The sequence below is a fragment of the Apus apus genome, chromosome 7 (assembly GCF_020740795.1).
Source record: "Apus apus isolate bApuApu2 chromosome 7, bApuApu2.pri.cur, whole genome shotgun sequence".
In the NCBI taxonomy this organism is placed as follows: Eukaryota; Metazoa; Chordata; class Aves; order Apodiformes; family Apodidae; genus Apus; species Apus apus.
Genome location: NC_067288.1, coordinates 28,999,053 through 29,017,376, shown reverse-complemented (window position 1 = coordinate 29,017,376; position 18,324 = coordinate 28,999,053). Strand labels below are relative to the sequence as shown.

The window sequence follows — 18,324 nt, the reverse complement described above, 5'->3', positions numbered from 1 at the left end:
AACATACCCAAACCAGAAATTTCCTTACCAGAAATACTGTAAATAACCAGTTTCCTATAGATACCTGCTAGGGCTGGATGAAAAGTGCATCATTCGTGTATTACGCAGGCTTCCTAAACCACAGCAAAAATGTGATCACAACTTCTAGTTGTCCTCCTGTTCTCTGTGGTGCTTTGGCAGGACAGATCCCTGATCTCCCACCAGCTGGGCTGTGTTCTTGTGCTGTATTACCCTACGTGATGTTCTCCTTCCTGTCATTCCTCTGATTCTCACGTGCTGCTTCCCAGCACCAGGGCAGTTGTATCTCAGTGATGCTCTGTGATGAGAGGCACCGAAAGCTGTCCCAAGGTCTCCCAGTCCCTGTGCAGCTGCTGTGCCAGGATGGAGACAGAGCAGCTTCTCCTTGCCCTCACAGCATGGCTGGTTTACTCAGGGGTGCAAAGCAGCCCAAGCCACCCTGGTCAGGGACAGGGGTTAGCAGTGGTTTTTGCAGCATGCTGGGTTAGTGGGTGGACTTCTCTGCTCTGGTGAGACCACCCCTGCAGTGCTGCGTCCAGTCCTGGAGCCCTCAACACAAGAAGGACATGGATGCTCAGAGGGCTGGAGCAGCTCTGCTCTGGAGACTGCTTGAGAGAGTTGGGGTTGTTCAGCCTGGAGAAGAAAAGACTCCAGGGAGATCTTAGAGCACCTTCCAGTACCTGGAGTGATGGGGTGAGGTGGGACAGTTTCAAACTGAAATAGAATAGATTGAGATTGAATAGATTGAGATTAGACATTCTTCACTGTGAGGGTGGTGAGACCCTGGCCCAGGTTGCCCAGAGAATCTGTGGCTGCCCCATCCCTGGAGGTGTTGAAGGGCAGGTTGGATGGGGCTTGGAGCAACCTGGGCTGGTGGGAGGTGTCCCTGACCATGCAGGGGGGTTGGAACTAGATGATCTTGAAGGTCCTTTCCAACCCAAACCAGTCTGGGATTCTGTGATTCTATGGCTTGATGATCTTCAAGGTCTTTTCCAACCAAAACGATTCTGTGATTCCATGATTTCAGGGACTTGCCACATAAAGAAACACAAGCAGTGATGCAGGGGTCTAACTGTGTACACCCTCAAGGAAGAAATGTGGGGGCTGTGACTTTGTGCAGGCTGGTTCTGTCGGAACGAAGCTGTATCAAGCAGGAGCCTGTGGCGGCGCTGCTGGAGCCGAGCCCCTGGCCTGTGCTGTGTGGGCAGACGCGCTGTTCCTCAACCCAGAGCCGGTCACCTTGGGAGGTGTTTCACATGGATGCAGCTACGAGATGCAGCCCCGGCTGGCGCTGTCTTGCTCCAGACTCTGCCCACTGCTGTATTCCTCATTTCCCAGGAATAATTAGTGACCTGGTGTTTGCTGATGAAGCTCTCCAGTGATCTTCCTGTTCGGTGTGCACGGCACTCCTGACGCCTCTGAAAAGTTAAAACCAAAAGCTGTGAAAAATTTGTCACAGATTGGTTCCACCTTCTGGGTTTGAGCTGGATTTATTGTCCATCAGGCAGCTTTTTATACTTAGACATGTAGCTCTGCCTGCAAAGCCTGCTCTTTGCTTAATTGTCAATTAGAGCAAATTTTCAGCTTCTTTAGAACAACAGTTATCTGATTCACCTCCACAAAACCAGGTCGGACCTTTGCACATGTCCCTGCATCTCTGCAGCTTCACCATGAACCTGCCTGAAACAGAGATGATTAAAACAAAAAAGCAAAAAACAAAAAAAGCAAAAAACATTTTTCTCCTGCTCTAAACATTTTTTTTTGTTAGTGGTGTCTTCAAAATTCAATTGTCTTTTTAATTTTTTTCTCTCTTTTTGGGTGGTTTCAGCAGCCAGCCAGGCAGCCAAACCTGACGGGGAGAGGGAGCAGCCCCGCAGCCTCCCCTACTCCCTGGAGACGCCGTATGGCTTTCACTTGGACCTGGACTTCCTGAAGTATGTGGATGACATCGAGAAAGGGAACACCATCAGAAGGGTGCACATCCACCGGAAAGCCAAGCAGCCCAAATTCAGCACCCTGCCCCGAAATTTCAGCCTGCCTGAGAACGGCTGCCGTGGATGCACGTCTGCTCCCAGCAAGAGCTGGACAGCGACCTGCTCCTTCCCCCAGCGAAAGGCGTCCCTGGGGGCCGAGGAGGCCCCTCATCCCCTCCTGCCCAGCGAGCTGACCCTTCCCGAGGAGCCGAGTTACCGGAGAAAAGCCCTTTTGGCGGAGACGTGGCGGCAGGCGGAGCTGGGGCGGCCGGAGGAGGAGCTGTGGGGGCGGCCGCAGCTGCTTCGAGCCTCCAGCCTACCTGAGGCTCTGCCCCCCGGCCAGCCCCCTCCAGGGCACCCACGGCTGCCCTCACCCCTTCAGACACCCCCCCAGCCCTGCAACCATCAGAGTGGCTCCGAAGGCATGGTTCACCTCGTGCCACATTCACCCAGCTCTGATGGCATCATTCCCCAGATGAGCTCAGAGCAAGACGTGTCCTTGGGGCAGAAGGAGCATGCAGGGGGTGGCAGCCCAGGGATGATGCAGGTGCATTCTCCGTGGCCCAGCCCACATCCCACCACGCAGCAGCTGCAGGTGCTGATGGAGAGTGGAGGTGAGGAGGGTGATGCCACTGAGGCCAGTGGTTGCTCTGCCTTGGCCGAGGGTGAACCAGCCCCACCAGATGCCCTCCAGCTTGCAGAGGAGATCACAAACCCTGGGGAAGGACAGTTAAGCATGAGTGAAATTGCTCTGAATGTGCTAGAGAAATGTGAGGATGGGAGTGTCCAGGATGGAGAGGACAAGGAGAGCTGTGGTCCTCAGCTTCAGGACACAGGAGAGCCCAGCAGCATCATTGCTCTGAAGCAGCAGGTTGCTGCTCTGGAGGAGCAGCTCAGCAAGAAGAAGGAAGAGCTGGAGCAGGTCAAGGCAGTGTTGGAGCAGCAGGATCATGAGATCAAGGAGAAGGAGAAAAGCATTAAGTTACTGGCCAGATCCAAAGCTCAACTGGAAGAGAAGCTGTCCCAGGAAAACACTGAGGAGTCCAAGCCACCGTCCAGGAGGAGCAGCGAGGCTCTGCAGTGCGCTGATGCTGCGGTCAACACCGACCTCTCACAGGTAACTGGAGCCAAGCAAGCCCACGATAAAGGCATCAACGTAAATATCCCAGTCTCCACCAGATCCATAGGATGCAGCATCCGTGGAGCAGACAATGCCCAGGCCATGGAGTGGGGTGCTCAGAGAGATCAGGGACTGGCAGACACTTACACCAGTGTCAGTGGAGAAGGAGCTGGACATTTTGGGGAAGCCGACATTGAGGCTGGCCTTCACACACCGTGCTTCACCCAGCTGAAGATTGATGAGCACCGCAGCGATGACAATCAAAATCACAGGAACAACCACAACAGCCAGAGTCTCACTGCTGGTGCAGTGACAGCAGAAAGCTGTCAAGGAGCAAGAATTGGCTCAAATCCAGAAGAAAATGAAGCAGGCTTTGGTGAAGATAAACCTCGGGAAGGGCTGCAAGAGGAAAGTCCGCATGACCACGAGGATCTCCCTGCTGTTGACCCCATTGGCCAATATGTAAAAAAAATCCAGGAGCTTTTGCAGGAGCAGTGGCTGTGCCTGGAGCACGGCTACCCCGAGTTAGCCAGCGCCATAAAGCAGCCGGCCTCCAAGCTCAGCTCCATCCAGAACCAACTAGTTAATTCCTTAAACTCGTTGCTGTCTGCCTACTCCACTCAAGGGCCAACTGATAAGAAGAACTCAAACACACACTATCAACAGTTGGGTAAATAATATTGGCGTAGGTTTCTTCCCCTTTATTCAAGCGTTGAGCAGGGGTGACACAACAAAACTCTGTGGTATGATTAGCATCAGATCAGAAATAGCCTCCTAAAAATGTATGAGAAAGGCACAACATAAGCTATATAATCTCAAAACAGTAACAAAAAAAGCAAACTAAATCACGTAGGGGCTGGTAAGCTGGCTCAGCTATACACAGGATTGGCTTCCAAAAGTGACTATTCCATCAAATCACTGTATTTCTTAACTGGAGTGGACAGTTTGCAAGAATATGGGACTCGGATGCTCAGCAGGGGTTAATGAGCATGGAGGTGAACAGAACCCAAACTGATTCAAGCCAGCTGAGCAGCTCAGCTGGGGAAAGGCCAGTCCCCACTCACAGCCCCTTATCTCAAATCCTTTTAGCCGATAGGAAGATAAGAGTCCAAAAACCAAAGGCTGCCTGTTCACATAGTGAGACTGTTGAAACCCTGATGGAAAGACTCACCCATACAGTATTATAGCAGAGTCATACAGGAGATTTCCAAGACATTATTATTGAAAAACGTAAGAGTAAAGAAATTAATATATTAATAGAACACAGATCTAATTCCCAGTCACTTTCTTTATATTCCCAGTCATGTGGGGATGTTTTAAAGGTGGCAAGGCAGGTTCAGGCTGTGGTCAGGTATATCTGTAGTTTTACAAGGCATAAAAAGAATCCCATGAGGTGAAGTGAGATGCTTATGGTTATGATTTGGAGTTTGCTGCTAGAGGTTGGGAGTAATGCAGCTTGGAGCAACCTGGTCTAGGGGGAGGTGTCCCTACCCATGCAGGGGGGGTTGGAACTAGATGATCTTTAAGGTCCCTTCCAACACAAACCAGTCTATGATTCTGTGTTAATTTTTGATACTTATGGCACATCTGCTTAATTAATCTGTTATTTTGTATTTTGCTAGAAATCTCTCCAACCACAAGTCTTAAATCTATCATGAAAAAGAAAGGTTGTGGTTTCCATGCAGGAGGCAATGGGACCAAAAAGAATCTGCAGTTTGTTGGGGTAAATGGTGGGTAAGCATCTATTCAGGAGATGAAACTGCCTTTTAACTTGTGATGTTCTCTGTATCACTGAAGAAGTCATTCTTTTTATTCCCTCTTTTCCCCTCCAAACTTCTCAACTAAAATGCCATTTGCAATGGAGCTTCTTTCTCCCTTCTTTAATCCAGCACTGGTAACCTGTAAGTAACCCTGTAGGAAAAGGTGTTGGTGTCTCCAGCGCAGCGAGGGACACGCTGGGGACTGACACTCTCTGCACGTCCATCTTCTGGGGCTTCATCCAAAACCCAGCTGGGTCCATGGGAAGATTCCCACTAACTTTGGTGGGTTTTGGAGGAGGTCAGCATGGTCTGGGTGGGCATGCTGCCACTAACCGGCCTCCACGCTCTGGTGATGGCCAACAGAAGCTGGTTGAGGGACTGAGAAAGGGCTATTTCAGTCAATAGTTACCTCGGGGTGAAGGAGACCTGTGGTTTAGGTTGTGCTCCAACACCAAGTTCCCTTTATATCCAGTATCTAAGGCTCTTTGGCCTTTGAGATCACTAAGTACAACAGTGTGTTTAGTAGATGTATCTCTCAAGCAGCACTGGCACATCTTCTACTGAGGAGTATGTGTGCTGGCATGAAGAGGGCAGGTCACATGTCACTGTCCCTTTGCTGGGCAAACAGCTGGGTGTGCTAGTTTGGATGCTGGTTTCTGCTGACTAATGCTTCTCTGACTTCCCAGCTCTGGCTACTGCTGTTGGGTTCATCAGGTGTTGCTCATTCTTGTGTGGAGCTTCTACCAACAGTTGCTGAAATGGGGACAACTAGTAGCAAGTAAAGGAATTGTGATTGTTTTGAGAAGTTTTTGGATCCCTCGGGTTGGAATGGTCTGGCTCATGGAAGATGTTATTAATACTCTTGGACAACGAGAGGTTTCTCTCTCTCTCTCTAGCAGAGCTGCTCTAATGGACTCAAGTCCATGCTGGAGCTGCAAACATAGTTTTTGTCTGTTGGTCCTCAAGGTTGTCATAGTGCTGCCTGTCCCACCTCACCACGGGGTCAGTGTTTCTTGCAGCTCCCCATCTGCGCAGCCCTTGCCTGCCCATGCTGGGCTTGTGCCATGGACATCCCACCAAACTAACAGAGTAGTCCCTGAAGTAACCTTGCCTGCTGCTAATTAACTGCTTCCATCATGCTCCTGCTGGCTTAAGAAGCTAAAAAAAGACTAACCCCAAGTTTGGCTGTGGCTCTAACCGTCTAACTTGCTCATCGCTCCGGGCTTCACCCAAGGCCCATTGGAGTCCGTGCGTGTCTTCAATGTGCCTTGGTCAGGCCCTGCAGATGGGGAAGGAGTGAGTAACGTGTGGTGTCCTCAAATAGCTACGAGACAACTTCCAGCGAAGACACAAGTTGTGAAGACAGCCCATCAGATGGGGACGTGGAGAGCGAGACTGAGAGAAGAGCTGATGATTTGGAGCCCACACAGGGAAAGGCTGGAGGTGAAAGCAAGGAGGCTTCGTCAGGGACCTCCTCACAGGAGAGACATGACGATGATGACCCACAGGAGCCATCGGCAGAAGCAGCACCTTGCACTGAGCATGAGGCTGACAGGTAACCAGAAAACCAGAGAGTGATTGTGCTTCCCATCACATTTCTGATGCCATGGGACATGCAGTGCTATGTTTGGTAGCTCCTGCAGGGCTGGGGTTGGTGCTTCACGTGCTCTGACCTCTGTAGACATGGGAAAAGGCTTTGAAAAGCTAAATATTTTTCTGGGTTACTACAGTATCTATTGGGGATTATTCAGGCCCTGCACTTGACTGAATGAGTCATATTTGCTCAGAGTTAGCTCATTTCACCCCTCCCAAGTAAAGTTAATAAGTGAAGTTCTTTGCAGATTCATTAATAAGATGATTTTTTTTTTTTCCACTTGAAAAATTCTTGTAAAAGATTAAGGTGACCTTACAGAGCTGGATTTTAACACTTCTTTAAGTGCTTAATATTGTACTTATAATCCGTGCCAAGTCAATGGGACAACTTGTGTCCATAAAGTTAAGCCCTTAATAAGTGTTGAATTCTGACCTAACGTGCACATTCTCCTTCAAAACCTCCTGCATGTTCTGTCCCATGATGGATTCACAAAAGTATTTTCCTTTTAGATGCAAACCCTCTGAAGATTTCCTTGCTGCCTGCCAGCTCCTCAGCGAGCACCTCTCGGAAATCAGGACCACAAGCGACAAGCATCTGGTACAGAGGTTTTCAATCCCCTTTCAGACGCGGTTCCCGCTCTCTGTTACAATTCATGAACAAGATTGTCCTGATAGTGCATTGTGGTCATGTGCCATGGACAGCTGTGGGAGGGGGACCAGATGACCTCTGAGTCACTTTTAAACTAGCCAAAAAGAAAGGAAAAGGGGACCAAAAAAAAAAAAAAAAAAGAAGTCTTTCTTTGCTTACTCATTCAAGTTACCACAGGAAATTCCTTTCCTCCTTAAATTACAGCAGTAATCCCAAAACCACAGGCTAAATACTGGCTGGGTGATGGCAGAGCATGGGAAACTGGCGTGGGACAAGGAGCTGGGGGGTGATCTGTTTGCAGGGTGACTACTCCAGGAGTAACACTGAGACCTTGGTGTTTCCAGCGGCACGTCCTGAGCAGCGTCTGCCAGGAGTGGTTCCGGGTGTCCAGCCACAAGACTTCCAGCCCAGAGGTGGTCGCAGGGTATCTCGAGGTGCTGGGGACCAGCCAGCCCCAGCTGCTGGCCATGCTGGTGAACCTGGCTGACAGGAACGGCAACACGGCTCTTCACTACAGCGTTTCCCACTCCAACTTCCCGATTGCAAAGCTCCTGCTGGACACAGGTAGGAGCAGGCCCTCTGCTCAGCCGTGGCTTTTGTTGGGTAGGGGCGGGAAGTTACTCTGTGTCACTCTTGCCATTGGGGCACTGTCCCATGGGGGATGGCCATGGTGCAGAGCCAGGTAACAAGGGTCCAGCAACACTCCCAGGTGTGACAAACAGTGAAGGAGGTCTAGGGTCCTCCCAGGGAGTTAATTCAGGTGCAGAAGGAGACGGGACAGAGGTGGGGTTGGGGCCCAACTACAACCTCTGTGCAGGGAAGCCATCCAGTAGACAAGTACGGGCCCACAGTCCATCCAGGAGACTAATATGGGGCCAGGGACAACTCAGGAGACATGGCTGGTCTAAAGATCAGCATCCTCCTCCATAGTGCGGCCCTGGGCCTATGGGTGTGGGTCCCAACTGAGGCTCCTCAGGGACACAGAGGCTCATAAGGGCGCTCAGGGCCCTGACACATCTTGAGGGCTTTGGAGTGTGATTTTGGGGATGGCTTAGGGTCCCTGTGGCCAGGGGGTATCTCTCATGGCCCCAGTTTGGGTGGGATGGGGTGGCTCCCCCAGCTTCTTTTAGCAGCAAATGTCACATCATGGGTTGGAGCAGGAGACTCAGACCCTTGAAAGCGTAACAACCCCGCCCCCCCCCCCCCCCCAGCACCACAGAACAACTCCATGTTAAACTATTGAACTTTCAGCTCATGTTGCAAAGAAAGAAAAACCTCTGCTGAGCTTAGGGGGGGTGGGGAAATCCACATGTTCTCCGAGAGAATAAAAGGCACTTTGGCCTTTTCTCATGGGCCAGACAATCCGTTAAATGTTTGGTAAATGGCAGATTATCATACACATCTATAACCCAATTGTTGCCTCAGTGGTTTGTCCCCTCCTGCTGCTGAGTGCCCAGGGCAGGGCTGGACCCAAGCCCTAACCCCTGCCATGTGGCTCATTCCTCATGGTGGGGTTGGAAATACATTATTTGAGGTGAAAAGTGAGCTGAAACAGGGCCTGGACAGATTTACCCCCTCCTTACACACCCACACCCACACCCACACCGGGGTGACCAGCTTTATGCTGCTCCCTTGCTGCAGGAGTGGGAACAAACAGCCCAAAGCTCCAGGGCATTCATTAGCCACGCCCCCCCTTCCCCCCCCTTTTTTGTGTTGTTGTTATGGTTTTCAACATTAATTGAGTTGACCTCAGCAATTGTAATTAACTGTAGCGATATGTAGCACCAAATACCCTTTAATGATGTGCTCACAAGACTAGATACTTAACACAGCTCAATCTCAATCCAGTATAATCATGGAGTTACCTGTTGCTGGGACTAGAACCTGCCACACACTTCCTAACTCCCTCTTTTCTTCTGGTTGCCTCCGGCCGATTCCTGCTGGGGCTGCATCCTCCCTCTCCCGCCAGGCCTGTGCCGCCTGGACCTGCAGAACCGCGCCGGCTACACCGCCGTGATGCTCACCCCCCTGGCGGCCGCCGAGACGGCCGAGGACATGGAGGTGGTGATGAAGCTGCTGAAGGAGGGGGACGTCAACCTGCGAGCTGCCCAGGTAGGTCTCTGCAGCACGGATGGTCCTTTGCAAACCCTGCAGGGCCCTTCCGTGGGGTGGGAGGGTGGACAGCCCATTTGTTTGGTAAAATCAGCTGCAAAGTGACCCCTGCTGAGTTCGTAGCCTTCTCTTTACACCCACTATTGTGTGATGCCAGTCCAGGCTCTGGCACCATTGTGTCCCCCATAGAGCTCTGGGGTTGGGAAGGGACAGAATGTTGGGGTCCTGACCCTGCATGTGCAGGCTGAGACTCAGCAGTGGACACTTGGTTGTGTTTGCTGCTTCCCAAGAGTTACAAAAGCAAGGTCAGCTAAATTGCAGCATGGCCACCCACCAGCTCCCTGCAAGGGGAGAGATGGATAAACTGAAGCAGCAAAAGGAAAGCTGAAGGTTTTCCAAAATAATTTGTGGGAGTTAAAAAGTTAAAAGTCTGAGGAAGTGATAGAGGGGAGGAGCAGTGCAGGGTGGACCCTGGGGTACAGGATCCCCAGGTTTGGTGGTGAACAGAGGGGTCACACATTTTGGTATCAAGAGAGGACAGTGCTCTCATCCAGCTTTTCTTCCAGACTGCTGTAGAAGTTAGTCCAGACCTAAGTTAACATCCCCAGGAGGGTCAGGGGGAGCAGTGTTTGGGAGCAGCTGGGAGCTGGGCTGTTTGGCCATGCTGCTGCAAAGATTCTCCATGTGGCTGTGGTGCAAGGGAGCAGATATCTCTTTCAATACCTGCTGAAGAACCCCAGAATATTAATAATAATATTAAATAATAATTATATGAAATACTATGCAATAACAATATGAATTATTATATATGTACTATGCAATGATCATATGCAGTCTTATCATGGGAGCGTTCAAGGGCAGGTTGGTTGGCACTTGGGCCAACTGGCTCTAGTGGGAGGTGTCCCTGCCCATGGCAGGGAGGTTGGAATTAGGTAAACTTTAAGGTCCCTTCTAACCCAAACCAGTCTGGGATTCTATAATATGCAAGGTTATGATCTATATGCAATTATAATATTCATTGTTATTATTGCACAGACCAGTCTGAACTGCAGAGGCTGGTGGACAAGGGGGTGTTCAGCCTTTTCCTCTTGCAGGGGGGCCAGACTGCCCTGATGCTGGGGGTCAGCCACGAGCGGGATGACATGGTGAGAGCCCTCCTGACCTGCCAGGCTGATGTCAACCTGCAGGACGAGGAGGGGACAACAGCCCTGATGGTGGCCTGCAGGCAGGGCAACGCCGACATGGTCCGGCTCCTCCTGGCCCAGCCCGGCTGCCAGGTCACGCTGACGGACAAGGTGAGGCTCCGGCACCGCGCTCGGGCTCAAGCACAACCTCCTGTCCAGCAGGTAGGGAAAGCTCTTGGGGCATCACGCTTTACAGGCACCCATCCCCGAGTGCTGGTTTGTAAGAGAAGTAGAGTTTTGGTCCACTTTCTAATCTTGACCACTTTTTGGAGAGTTCCCTGGTTTTGGTGCATGTTGTGCAGTAGACAGGCTGGCCGTGGCAGCGTCCTGCATCCCAGCTGTAGCCCTGGGAAAAGCCCAACCTGGTGTAAATCTGAAAAAAAAGATTAAATCCTAGACGTGGATTCAGCAGAGCTTCAGCTCCAAGAAATTAGCAGCAAGTAACTCTCCCTGGAGAATGGACTGGGGAGATGTACAGGACAGTCTGGTGGAAACTCCCTCCATGGGCTTGTGGTGATGGGCCACATGGCTGCGTTAATGGTTATGCAACTATTTTCTAATGAAGCTGCAATTTTATCTAAGATGTGTGGGGTGGCACCAGGACCAGACGGCACAGCCAAGGATGCCTTTTGGGCAGCTGAGGTTAGGCCCGTGGGGAGGCTTGCAGGATGGCCACTCATTTTAAACGAGAGTAGAACTGCAGGGAAGGAAGTTTTTGGGGGTGAACAGTTGGGTGTGAAGCTGTCCTGGCCAACCACTCCCTGGAGAGCTGAGGAAAAACTTGTCAGGGGGTTGGGAACAGCCTCTTGTGGTAGTAATGGGGCTAGGAAGTGGAGGTGGCCGAGGGTGGAGCTGGGGGCAGGGATTCGGTGGTAACGTCTTCACCTCCTCCCACTCCGCAGGGCGGGAACTCGGCCCTGTCCTTGGCCCGCGGGGACATCGCGGCGCTCCTGCGAGCGCACACCGAGCAGAGCCCGCCCCTCTCCTGACCAGCGGGGAGAAGGCACCGGATGGGGAGTGGGGAACAAACAGCTTCTGCTTGCTACGGTCCTGCTGCAGCTGCGGCCAATATCCTGGCTTTCCATAGGGTGTGGGGCAAGGAACCCTGCCACTGATCTGCCTCCATTCCCTGTGTCCACCTTCCCTCCCTGCTCCTGCTTCCCCCATGGATGCACATCACTGCCACACACCGAGCTCTCCTCTGCACTCCTCCCAGCACAAATCTGGCAGGTGAGCGACTCAAACCAAGGAAAAAAGCACATTAGAGAAGCAATACTTAGTCTTCTGTAACCTTAGATGATGGTTTTAATCAACTACTTAACTGTATCTCATTTAACTTGTAAGTTTGTGTCCTTATATTTATTATTAGCTCTTCTATACATAGCAGCAGTGATTATTCAGTACATGTAACAACAAACACAAGCTGGACGGATTTATGTAAAGTGTAAAATCCTATTTATGTTTGCTTCTGTGGGTCTGAGTTAAGAATTAAAAGTTAATGCTGTAGGAAAATGTTTGAGTAGACCAGGCCCAAACACACAGACAAGTTTTGCCTCTATTTGGACTTACCATGTGGCTCTTACTTTTCCTCATCAAGTTGGAGCTCATGGGGAGGCAGAGCCCGTGGGGCTGCCCAGCCACACACACAGTGCTCGGGCAGCCGAGCGGAGCTGGTTATCCCAAGATCACAACAGGTTCCCATCCCAGGATGTGTTCATGTAGTCCAAGAGTTTTGTGGAACAACTGTGCTGACAGAAACAAGCACCTGCTCTCTGCTTTCCCTCATGCTGCACTTTCAGATGCTCAACCTGCTCCCACATAAAGCTGTGCTGTGGTTTAACTGCTGGATTCAGCGGGTGCCAGGGCCTCCGTCACCTGGAATCATACATAGAGCAGGTTTGTTTTTATTAATTAAATCCCTCTGCTGCTGGCAAAGAGGGAGGGCACAGGGCCCACTTTTCCAAACATCTTTACACTAAGTTCCTCTGTAGTGGAAAACACCATTTCATGAGGCTGTGCTGCATCAGACCCTGATGCTCTCCATAGGCTTTGGTGGGCCTGGATGCCCACCAGTTGAGCTGCTGGTACAACCTCACAAACCCAGCTCTACCTGCCATCACTAAAAACCATCTCCCTAGTTAGCCCATTGCTTTTAAGCACTGCACTACTTTGGTTGCTTTCAAGTCAGTTCATGTGATGATGAGGTCTCTCCTGAGCTGCCTTTTCCCCTTCCCTTGAACTGTAGAGCCCTTGCCCAGAGCCCCTCTCCTCATGCTGGGAACACTGTCTGCCTGGCAGGGAGGGCAGGACAGCCCCAGCCCTGTTTTCAACTAAGTTCTGCCATCTGCTCTAGTTTTGTTCCTTCATGGTTTCAGTCAGACACGTTCACCATCTCAATCGTTTATCTGCCTTTTTTTTAACTCAGAATGCAGTTACCTCTTTATGTATAAATAAACTCGAGTTAAACCGTTACCTGTGTTGGCTCCTGTCCCCGTGGCCATGGGGCTTCCCTGGGGCAGGGATGCTCAGACAGACCTGCCCCTAAAAGCAGCAGGGTGGGGAAGAACAGCCCGTGGTGACTGCACAGACCTGCACATCAGTACATCAGTCGCTACTGAGGTGTTTCTTCAGATCAGTGACCTGCCCAGGTGGTCCCGGGGCCCTGGATCACTGCACAGACATGGCAGGGTGGGGTTTTTTTGGGCAGAAATTGCCCTGATTTGTGCTGCTGGGTGCTTTGCACCTGGAGCCAGCATGAGCGCCCATTGCATCACCTCCAGGTCCCATAAAATACTGTTTCATTGCCATTTTCACCATGTTTTTTTTCCCCAGCAGCTCTGGAGTTACACTTGTGGAAAGGAATTTCACTGACTGGCTGGTTCCTAGAGGGAGGTGAACTTTCTGGCTTCACCATAATAAATGCAGGAGATTTTCTGCTCAGGATCAGGGTGGCTTTGGGAAGTGCCTGCCTCCTCCTGCTTGTAGGATATCAAGATCACCTAATGGAATTTGGGGACAGGGCTCATTGTTTTGGGGACGTGCCACAGCTCAGCAGTGAGGTAGCACAAACTTTGCTGCTTTCCCTCTACCTCCCTCCACATGCCCCTTTTCCTTGTGTTTCCATCCCAGGCTGGTTAACTACATCCCCAGAATGTTTCTTCCCATTCCTTTGCCTCTTATTTCCTCTTTCCTCCTCAAATAATCTCCCCAGGGAGGAGCAGGTCCCACAAGGTGACCCCCAGAGCAGCTCCTCCTCCTCCTCTCATGTGGACCCCAAGGGACCATGGATGGTTTGATGCTGCCCTTGGCATCTCCCATGCCCAGCATCCTGCTGCTGAAGTCCTGGATTGCACAAAATGGATGGAAATCGTTTGTGGGATCTTGGTGCACAAAGAACTTGAGAGGCAGCCTTAATTTATGTATTTTGATATCATGGTGGAGATCAAACTAAATATAGGCAGGCAGAAATACATCCCCAGTGCAAGCGCTGCACACTACAAATGGAGACAATTAAGTCACAGCAAGGAAAGAAATTAATCTAATGATCTTTACAGGCTCATCAGCCAGGAGCTCATTAGCTATGAAGGGAAAGAATGACGAGAAATTCAGCTGAACATGGTTTTTCCACTCTCCTTATGGCCATTTCTAGTCTGTCCCTTTCTTTTGCTGCAAGGATGGGAGCAAGGGATGTGAACAGTTGATCCAAAGCACCTCCATGGTCCTGGGGAACCACCTCACTCTCAGCATCTGTACTGGGACTGAAAATGCCATGACTTCTAGTGAGTCTTGTTTTTTTTTCCCCTCTAATTTACTGATACCCTTCAGAGACAGCCCTCTGCCACCCAGACGTTGTTCCCTGACCCACCTGCACATGAGCCTGTTGGGAATCCCTGGGGATGCACGATCTCCTGAGCACGATGCTGGGCACCAAGCGTGTCGGCGGCAGAAGAGGGAGGATGGAGGTACCACAGGGGAGATGCCAGAGGAACAACCACCAACACCATCCATGGTCCATCCTGGGCAGAAGGGGACCCTGGATGCCTGGAAACATTCAAAGAAACATTCAGGGTGCTGAACAACCTGGTCACGTTGAAGATGTCCCTGCCCATGGCAGGGGGTTGGGCTAAATGACCTTTAAAGGTCCCTTCCAACCCAAACTATTCTCTGACTCTAGGCCCCACACCTGGAGACCTCACCCCTGGCCTGCAGGCCCCAGCTCCACAGCAAACACTGACTTCTAAGCAACCCCACAAACACGGCGTTTTGGGGTTCTGCGCTGGGGCAGATCCCTGAGGAACCAGAGCCCCCAGGCCCCTGGGCCTTCTTCTGTCCCCAACTGTGCCCTGGCCAGAGCCACATGGAGATCCCCTGGCCCCAACCAGCCACCCTCTGAGCATGGTTGGTTGTCCATGCCCGCAACACCCGCACCTCACACAACAACCCCTCCGTGGCCTCCTCCTTCCCTGCTGAAAACCAGATGATGATCCTGATTGTTCCTCCCACCCCTTGGGAGCTGCCAAGGCACAAGAACGCTGCCTCCCTGGGGACACCAGGGTTGGAAGGCAACACACAGAAATCTGGGGAAGGGGACACACACACACACACACACCCCCCAGAGCAGGAGGGCCCCTGCGGCCGCCCCCGCCGTGTCCTGACATCAGCCACAAGAAATGCAAGGAATGAAAGCGGCGGCTCCGCGGTGAAACGCGGTCCCTGTGCTCGGCAGGCCCGGACAAAGGGCCGCCCTGTGCTCCGTGCCTGCTGTGGGTGCTGCAAACACAACACCCCGGGGCTGGTGGAGGGGTGTCCGCAGGATCGGCAAAGCGGGCTCCTCAGCTGGGAGATGGTTCCTCGGCATCTGCCCGAGACCACACAGTGCACAAAGGGGGGTGAAATAACTGCAGTCATTTACTAACGTTGTCCAGGCTTCTCTAAATGTTTAATTTAGCTTTTGTTAAATGTTAACTCATTTCCTGCACTATAAATATCAGGTATCCTCAGCCTGTGGTGCAGGGGAGGGCCCTGATCCCTCCAGGGGGCCAGGATCAGGGGCCAGGAGCCCGGGGTGGGCACAGGGAATGTGGGGAACATGGCAAGGAACAGTCATCAGCCTCCAAAATGGGGCCATGGCTGTGTTCAAAGTGCAAGGAGACAGCAGACCATCTTGAGCCCGAGGTGCAGACAGAGCCCTGTGCAACTGGTGAACACCACCTCCACCCTTAATTAAATTACCAGGACATTCCCAGGCCTTGGCTCAGCTCCTCAGACATCTGCAACAGCTGCCTCCCCATGTGGGGTGAGGGGCTGGGTGCTGGGACCTGCCTCTTGAGCCTGAACACTGGGGGAGAAGCAAAACCAACGCCCAGCAGCTTGCTCAGGTCCAAGCCACAGCTCAGGGCACAAAACACAATAAATTCTGCACTCTCGTTCCCAGTCTTGCCCATGTGGGTGGCAGAGAAAATCAACACTTCTTAGTTTATCACCCAGAAACTGCCCCATCAGCAACTTGGATGGTGTCAGCTCAGTGACTGTCAGCAAAATTTAATATTCTTAGAAGAAACAAACGTCTCGGCAGCAAAGGCAGATTTATTTGCTGCAGGAAACGAGCTGCTGCAGGGGCAGCACGTGGGGCACATCAGCAGCAGCACCACTTTGGGGGTCTGCAGGGCCAAGCTGGCCCCTGGCCCCCATCTTGTCCTCACAGCTCAGTGTGGAGGGGCCACTGGGCCCCACTTTTGCCAGGGGTGGAGGGCAGTTACCAGCAGTTACCAGTAGTTACCAGCAGTTACCAGCAGGGATGAGACGGGTTGTGAGATTTAATTTCCTAGAAATCTCTCGTGGTGCCCAAGTGTCTCATCCTTCGCTCAGCACCCACCCATTTGCCCGGGAAAAGCCAGCACAGCGGTTGGGAGTTTGGCTTTCCCTGTTGAGGCTGAGGGGATGGAGCATCTTCGGAGCCCCTCTGGCAGAGCCACCAGGCTGAAGGCAGCCGAAATGCAATATTTTGTCAATTGCTCCATCTAGTGACGTTTCAGCAGAAAAAGCTGCAGGAATGCAACACTGGGAGCTGGTGCAGCGACCTCGGCTGGGGCCTGTAGCCTTTCGGTGAGGATCCACCGAGTCCTGGCCCTGGTCCAGCACTGGAGAGATCCATCAGCCCATGGCAGCTGTGCACAAGGGGCTTGGGAACATGCTACCATCCCCGTGTCCTGCTGGGTGAGATGGAAAGGGGGGCAACAAAAGCACTAAGTGATTTCTTAATATCTGAAACTGCCCACAGGGAATATTAGTTTTGAAAGGCAGATATTGTCCTGCAAGGGTTTTTGGTTCCAGTTTGAGGAAGATGAGATAAATATGATAAATGCAGCCAAGGTTTATGGTCTGCATGAGAAAAGCTGATTTCAAAACCCTGGCAAAACCATGGGCTCTGGCCATGGAGGACATGAGGACCAGCTGCCACCATGGCACTGAGACCCAGGTGTCACCCAAAGATGCAGGCCCAGGTACCCCAGCACGGGTTATGTCTGGCACAGAGGGGGTTAAACAACACCAGGAAAGCAAAGCTCAGCCTCCCCCTGCACAGGCTAATACAGACATGGACAGACACCCTCCCCCTTTGCTACCCCCTGCCCCGATGTAAGAAAACACAATATAATAAAATGTTTGCCAACATAATAGTAATTTGTCCAGTTTTTGCTGCTTCCCCCGACTCAGCAAGTCAACAGGTTTAATCAGCACCAGGAATTGTGCTCCAATTCCTGCTTCTCTACAGGAAAACCAAGAAACAAACCTATCTCTGACAGGCACAATCCCACACACGCTTTTCACCACCTCAAGTTCCCCAGGCACAAATCCACAAGCCTCCAGAGTGTCCTTTTTCCTCGAAAGGAACTAAGTCTGTAAACAAGCCCCCCTGGCAGAGAGGGGGCAGGAGGGAAGGGCAGCACACAGCTCTTGAGGGGAAATTATCTGCACCTGCTTTTCTGCTGCACACAAATAAACCAGAACTTGTACCAAACGAGCTCCTGGACTGCCAGGAGAAACTAATCATCTACACTTCATTTTCAACAGATATCCCCTCATACCTGCACACCAAAGTGCTAAAAAAAACAGAATAGACAAAAAAAGCGCCAACAAACGGCTTTGTGAGACAGAAGACACCATTCCCCTTCAAAATGCAAACAAGCAACACTCCCAAAAAAAGCCCATTTTCTTCAGAAAAAACAAGAACTTTGAGGACCTCCTTTTTTTTGGCTTACCTCCTCCTCTGTGGCAGCTCCCTGGTGAGTTTGTAAAAGTGACTGCAGCATCGTGTCATTTCTGGAGAGAAAACCTGATTCCTTGGGAGTGATGGAAGGAAAAAGCTGAGCTCAGAGGGTCTGTCCTAGGCATCCCGGCCTGAGGTGCAGCAGAACAACCCCACCTCAACGGGGCTTTAATTGGCACAGCTCCTTTGATTAGGATGTGATTTTTAATTTTAACTGAGCAGTTACAGAGCACAGCACCTACACCCATCAGGAATGAAGAGGGCTTATATGCTGCCACTGTGGATTTCCCTTTTTGTGCAGGAATTGGGAATAAACTCTGCTTCAACCTCACTTGCTAAAGCAGCAAAGACCTTAGAGTCCACCTGGCCAAGGCTGGAGGCAAAGTCTAGGTGATCCTCCTTCCTCTTCTGTTTTGGAGGCTCCAGAACATGGACCCGATTTCTTCTGCCTTCCTTAAAGGTTCCATTATCTCAGGACTGTGTGTGTTAGAGAACAAAATGTCCATTGCTGCTAAAAGGAAAAACAATAACCATGACAGTGTTTAACCAGAATGTAAATACAGCTGAATTATGGATGCAGAGGTGTGAAACTGTGGAGAAAGTTGATAATGGAATTATATATCAATGCTCAGCACAACTGTAAAAACT

The 18,324-nt window shown here is 51.2% G+C and overlaps 1 protein-coding gene and 1 long non-coding RNA gene across 5 annotated transcripts in view; one reads left to right on the top strand and one right to left on the bottom strand.

Annotated features, from left to right (window-relative positions):
- KANK4 (KN motif and ankyrin repeat domains 4) overlaps positions 1–12,881 on the top strand; it is a 33,160-nt gene extending 20,279 nt beyond the window's left edge. For 3 of the 4 annotated variants that reach the window (XM_051624473.1, XM_051624475.1, XM_051624474.1), the window contains 8 exons: positions 1,847–3,781; positions 4,734–4,845; positions 6,196–6,426; positions 6,975–7,062; positions 7,458–7,677; positions 9,083–9,225; positions 10,320–10,520; positions 11,312–12,881. In XM_051624473.1, coding sequence (XP_051480433.1) covers positions 1,847–3,781; positions 4,734–4,845; positions 6,196–6,426; positions 6,975–7,062; positions 7,458–7,677; positions 9,083–9,225; positions 10,320–10,520; positions 11,312–11,398 — 3,017 coding nt within the window. In that variant the 3' untranslated portion in view covers positions 11,399–12,881. The remainder of the gene's footprint in view (positions 1–1,846; positions 3,782–4,733; positions 4,846–6,195; positions 6,427–6,974; positions 7,063–7,457; positions 7,678–9,082; positions 9,226–10,319; positions 10,521–11,311) is intronic. The other variant, XM_051624476.1, reaches the window with a different exon arrangement.
- LOC127386854 (uncharacterized) lies at positions 12,221–18,190 on the bottom strand. Its single transcript, XR_007889996.1, has 3 exons — positions 17,669–18,190; positions 14,275–14,450; positions 12,221–12,284 (listed from the first exon to the last, which is right to left on the bottom strand). It is a non-coding gene; the product is annotated as an uncharacterized LOC127386854 (long non-coding RNA).
- Positions 18,191–18,324: the final 134 nt, after the last annotated feature.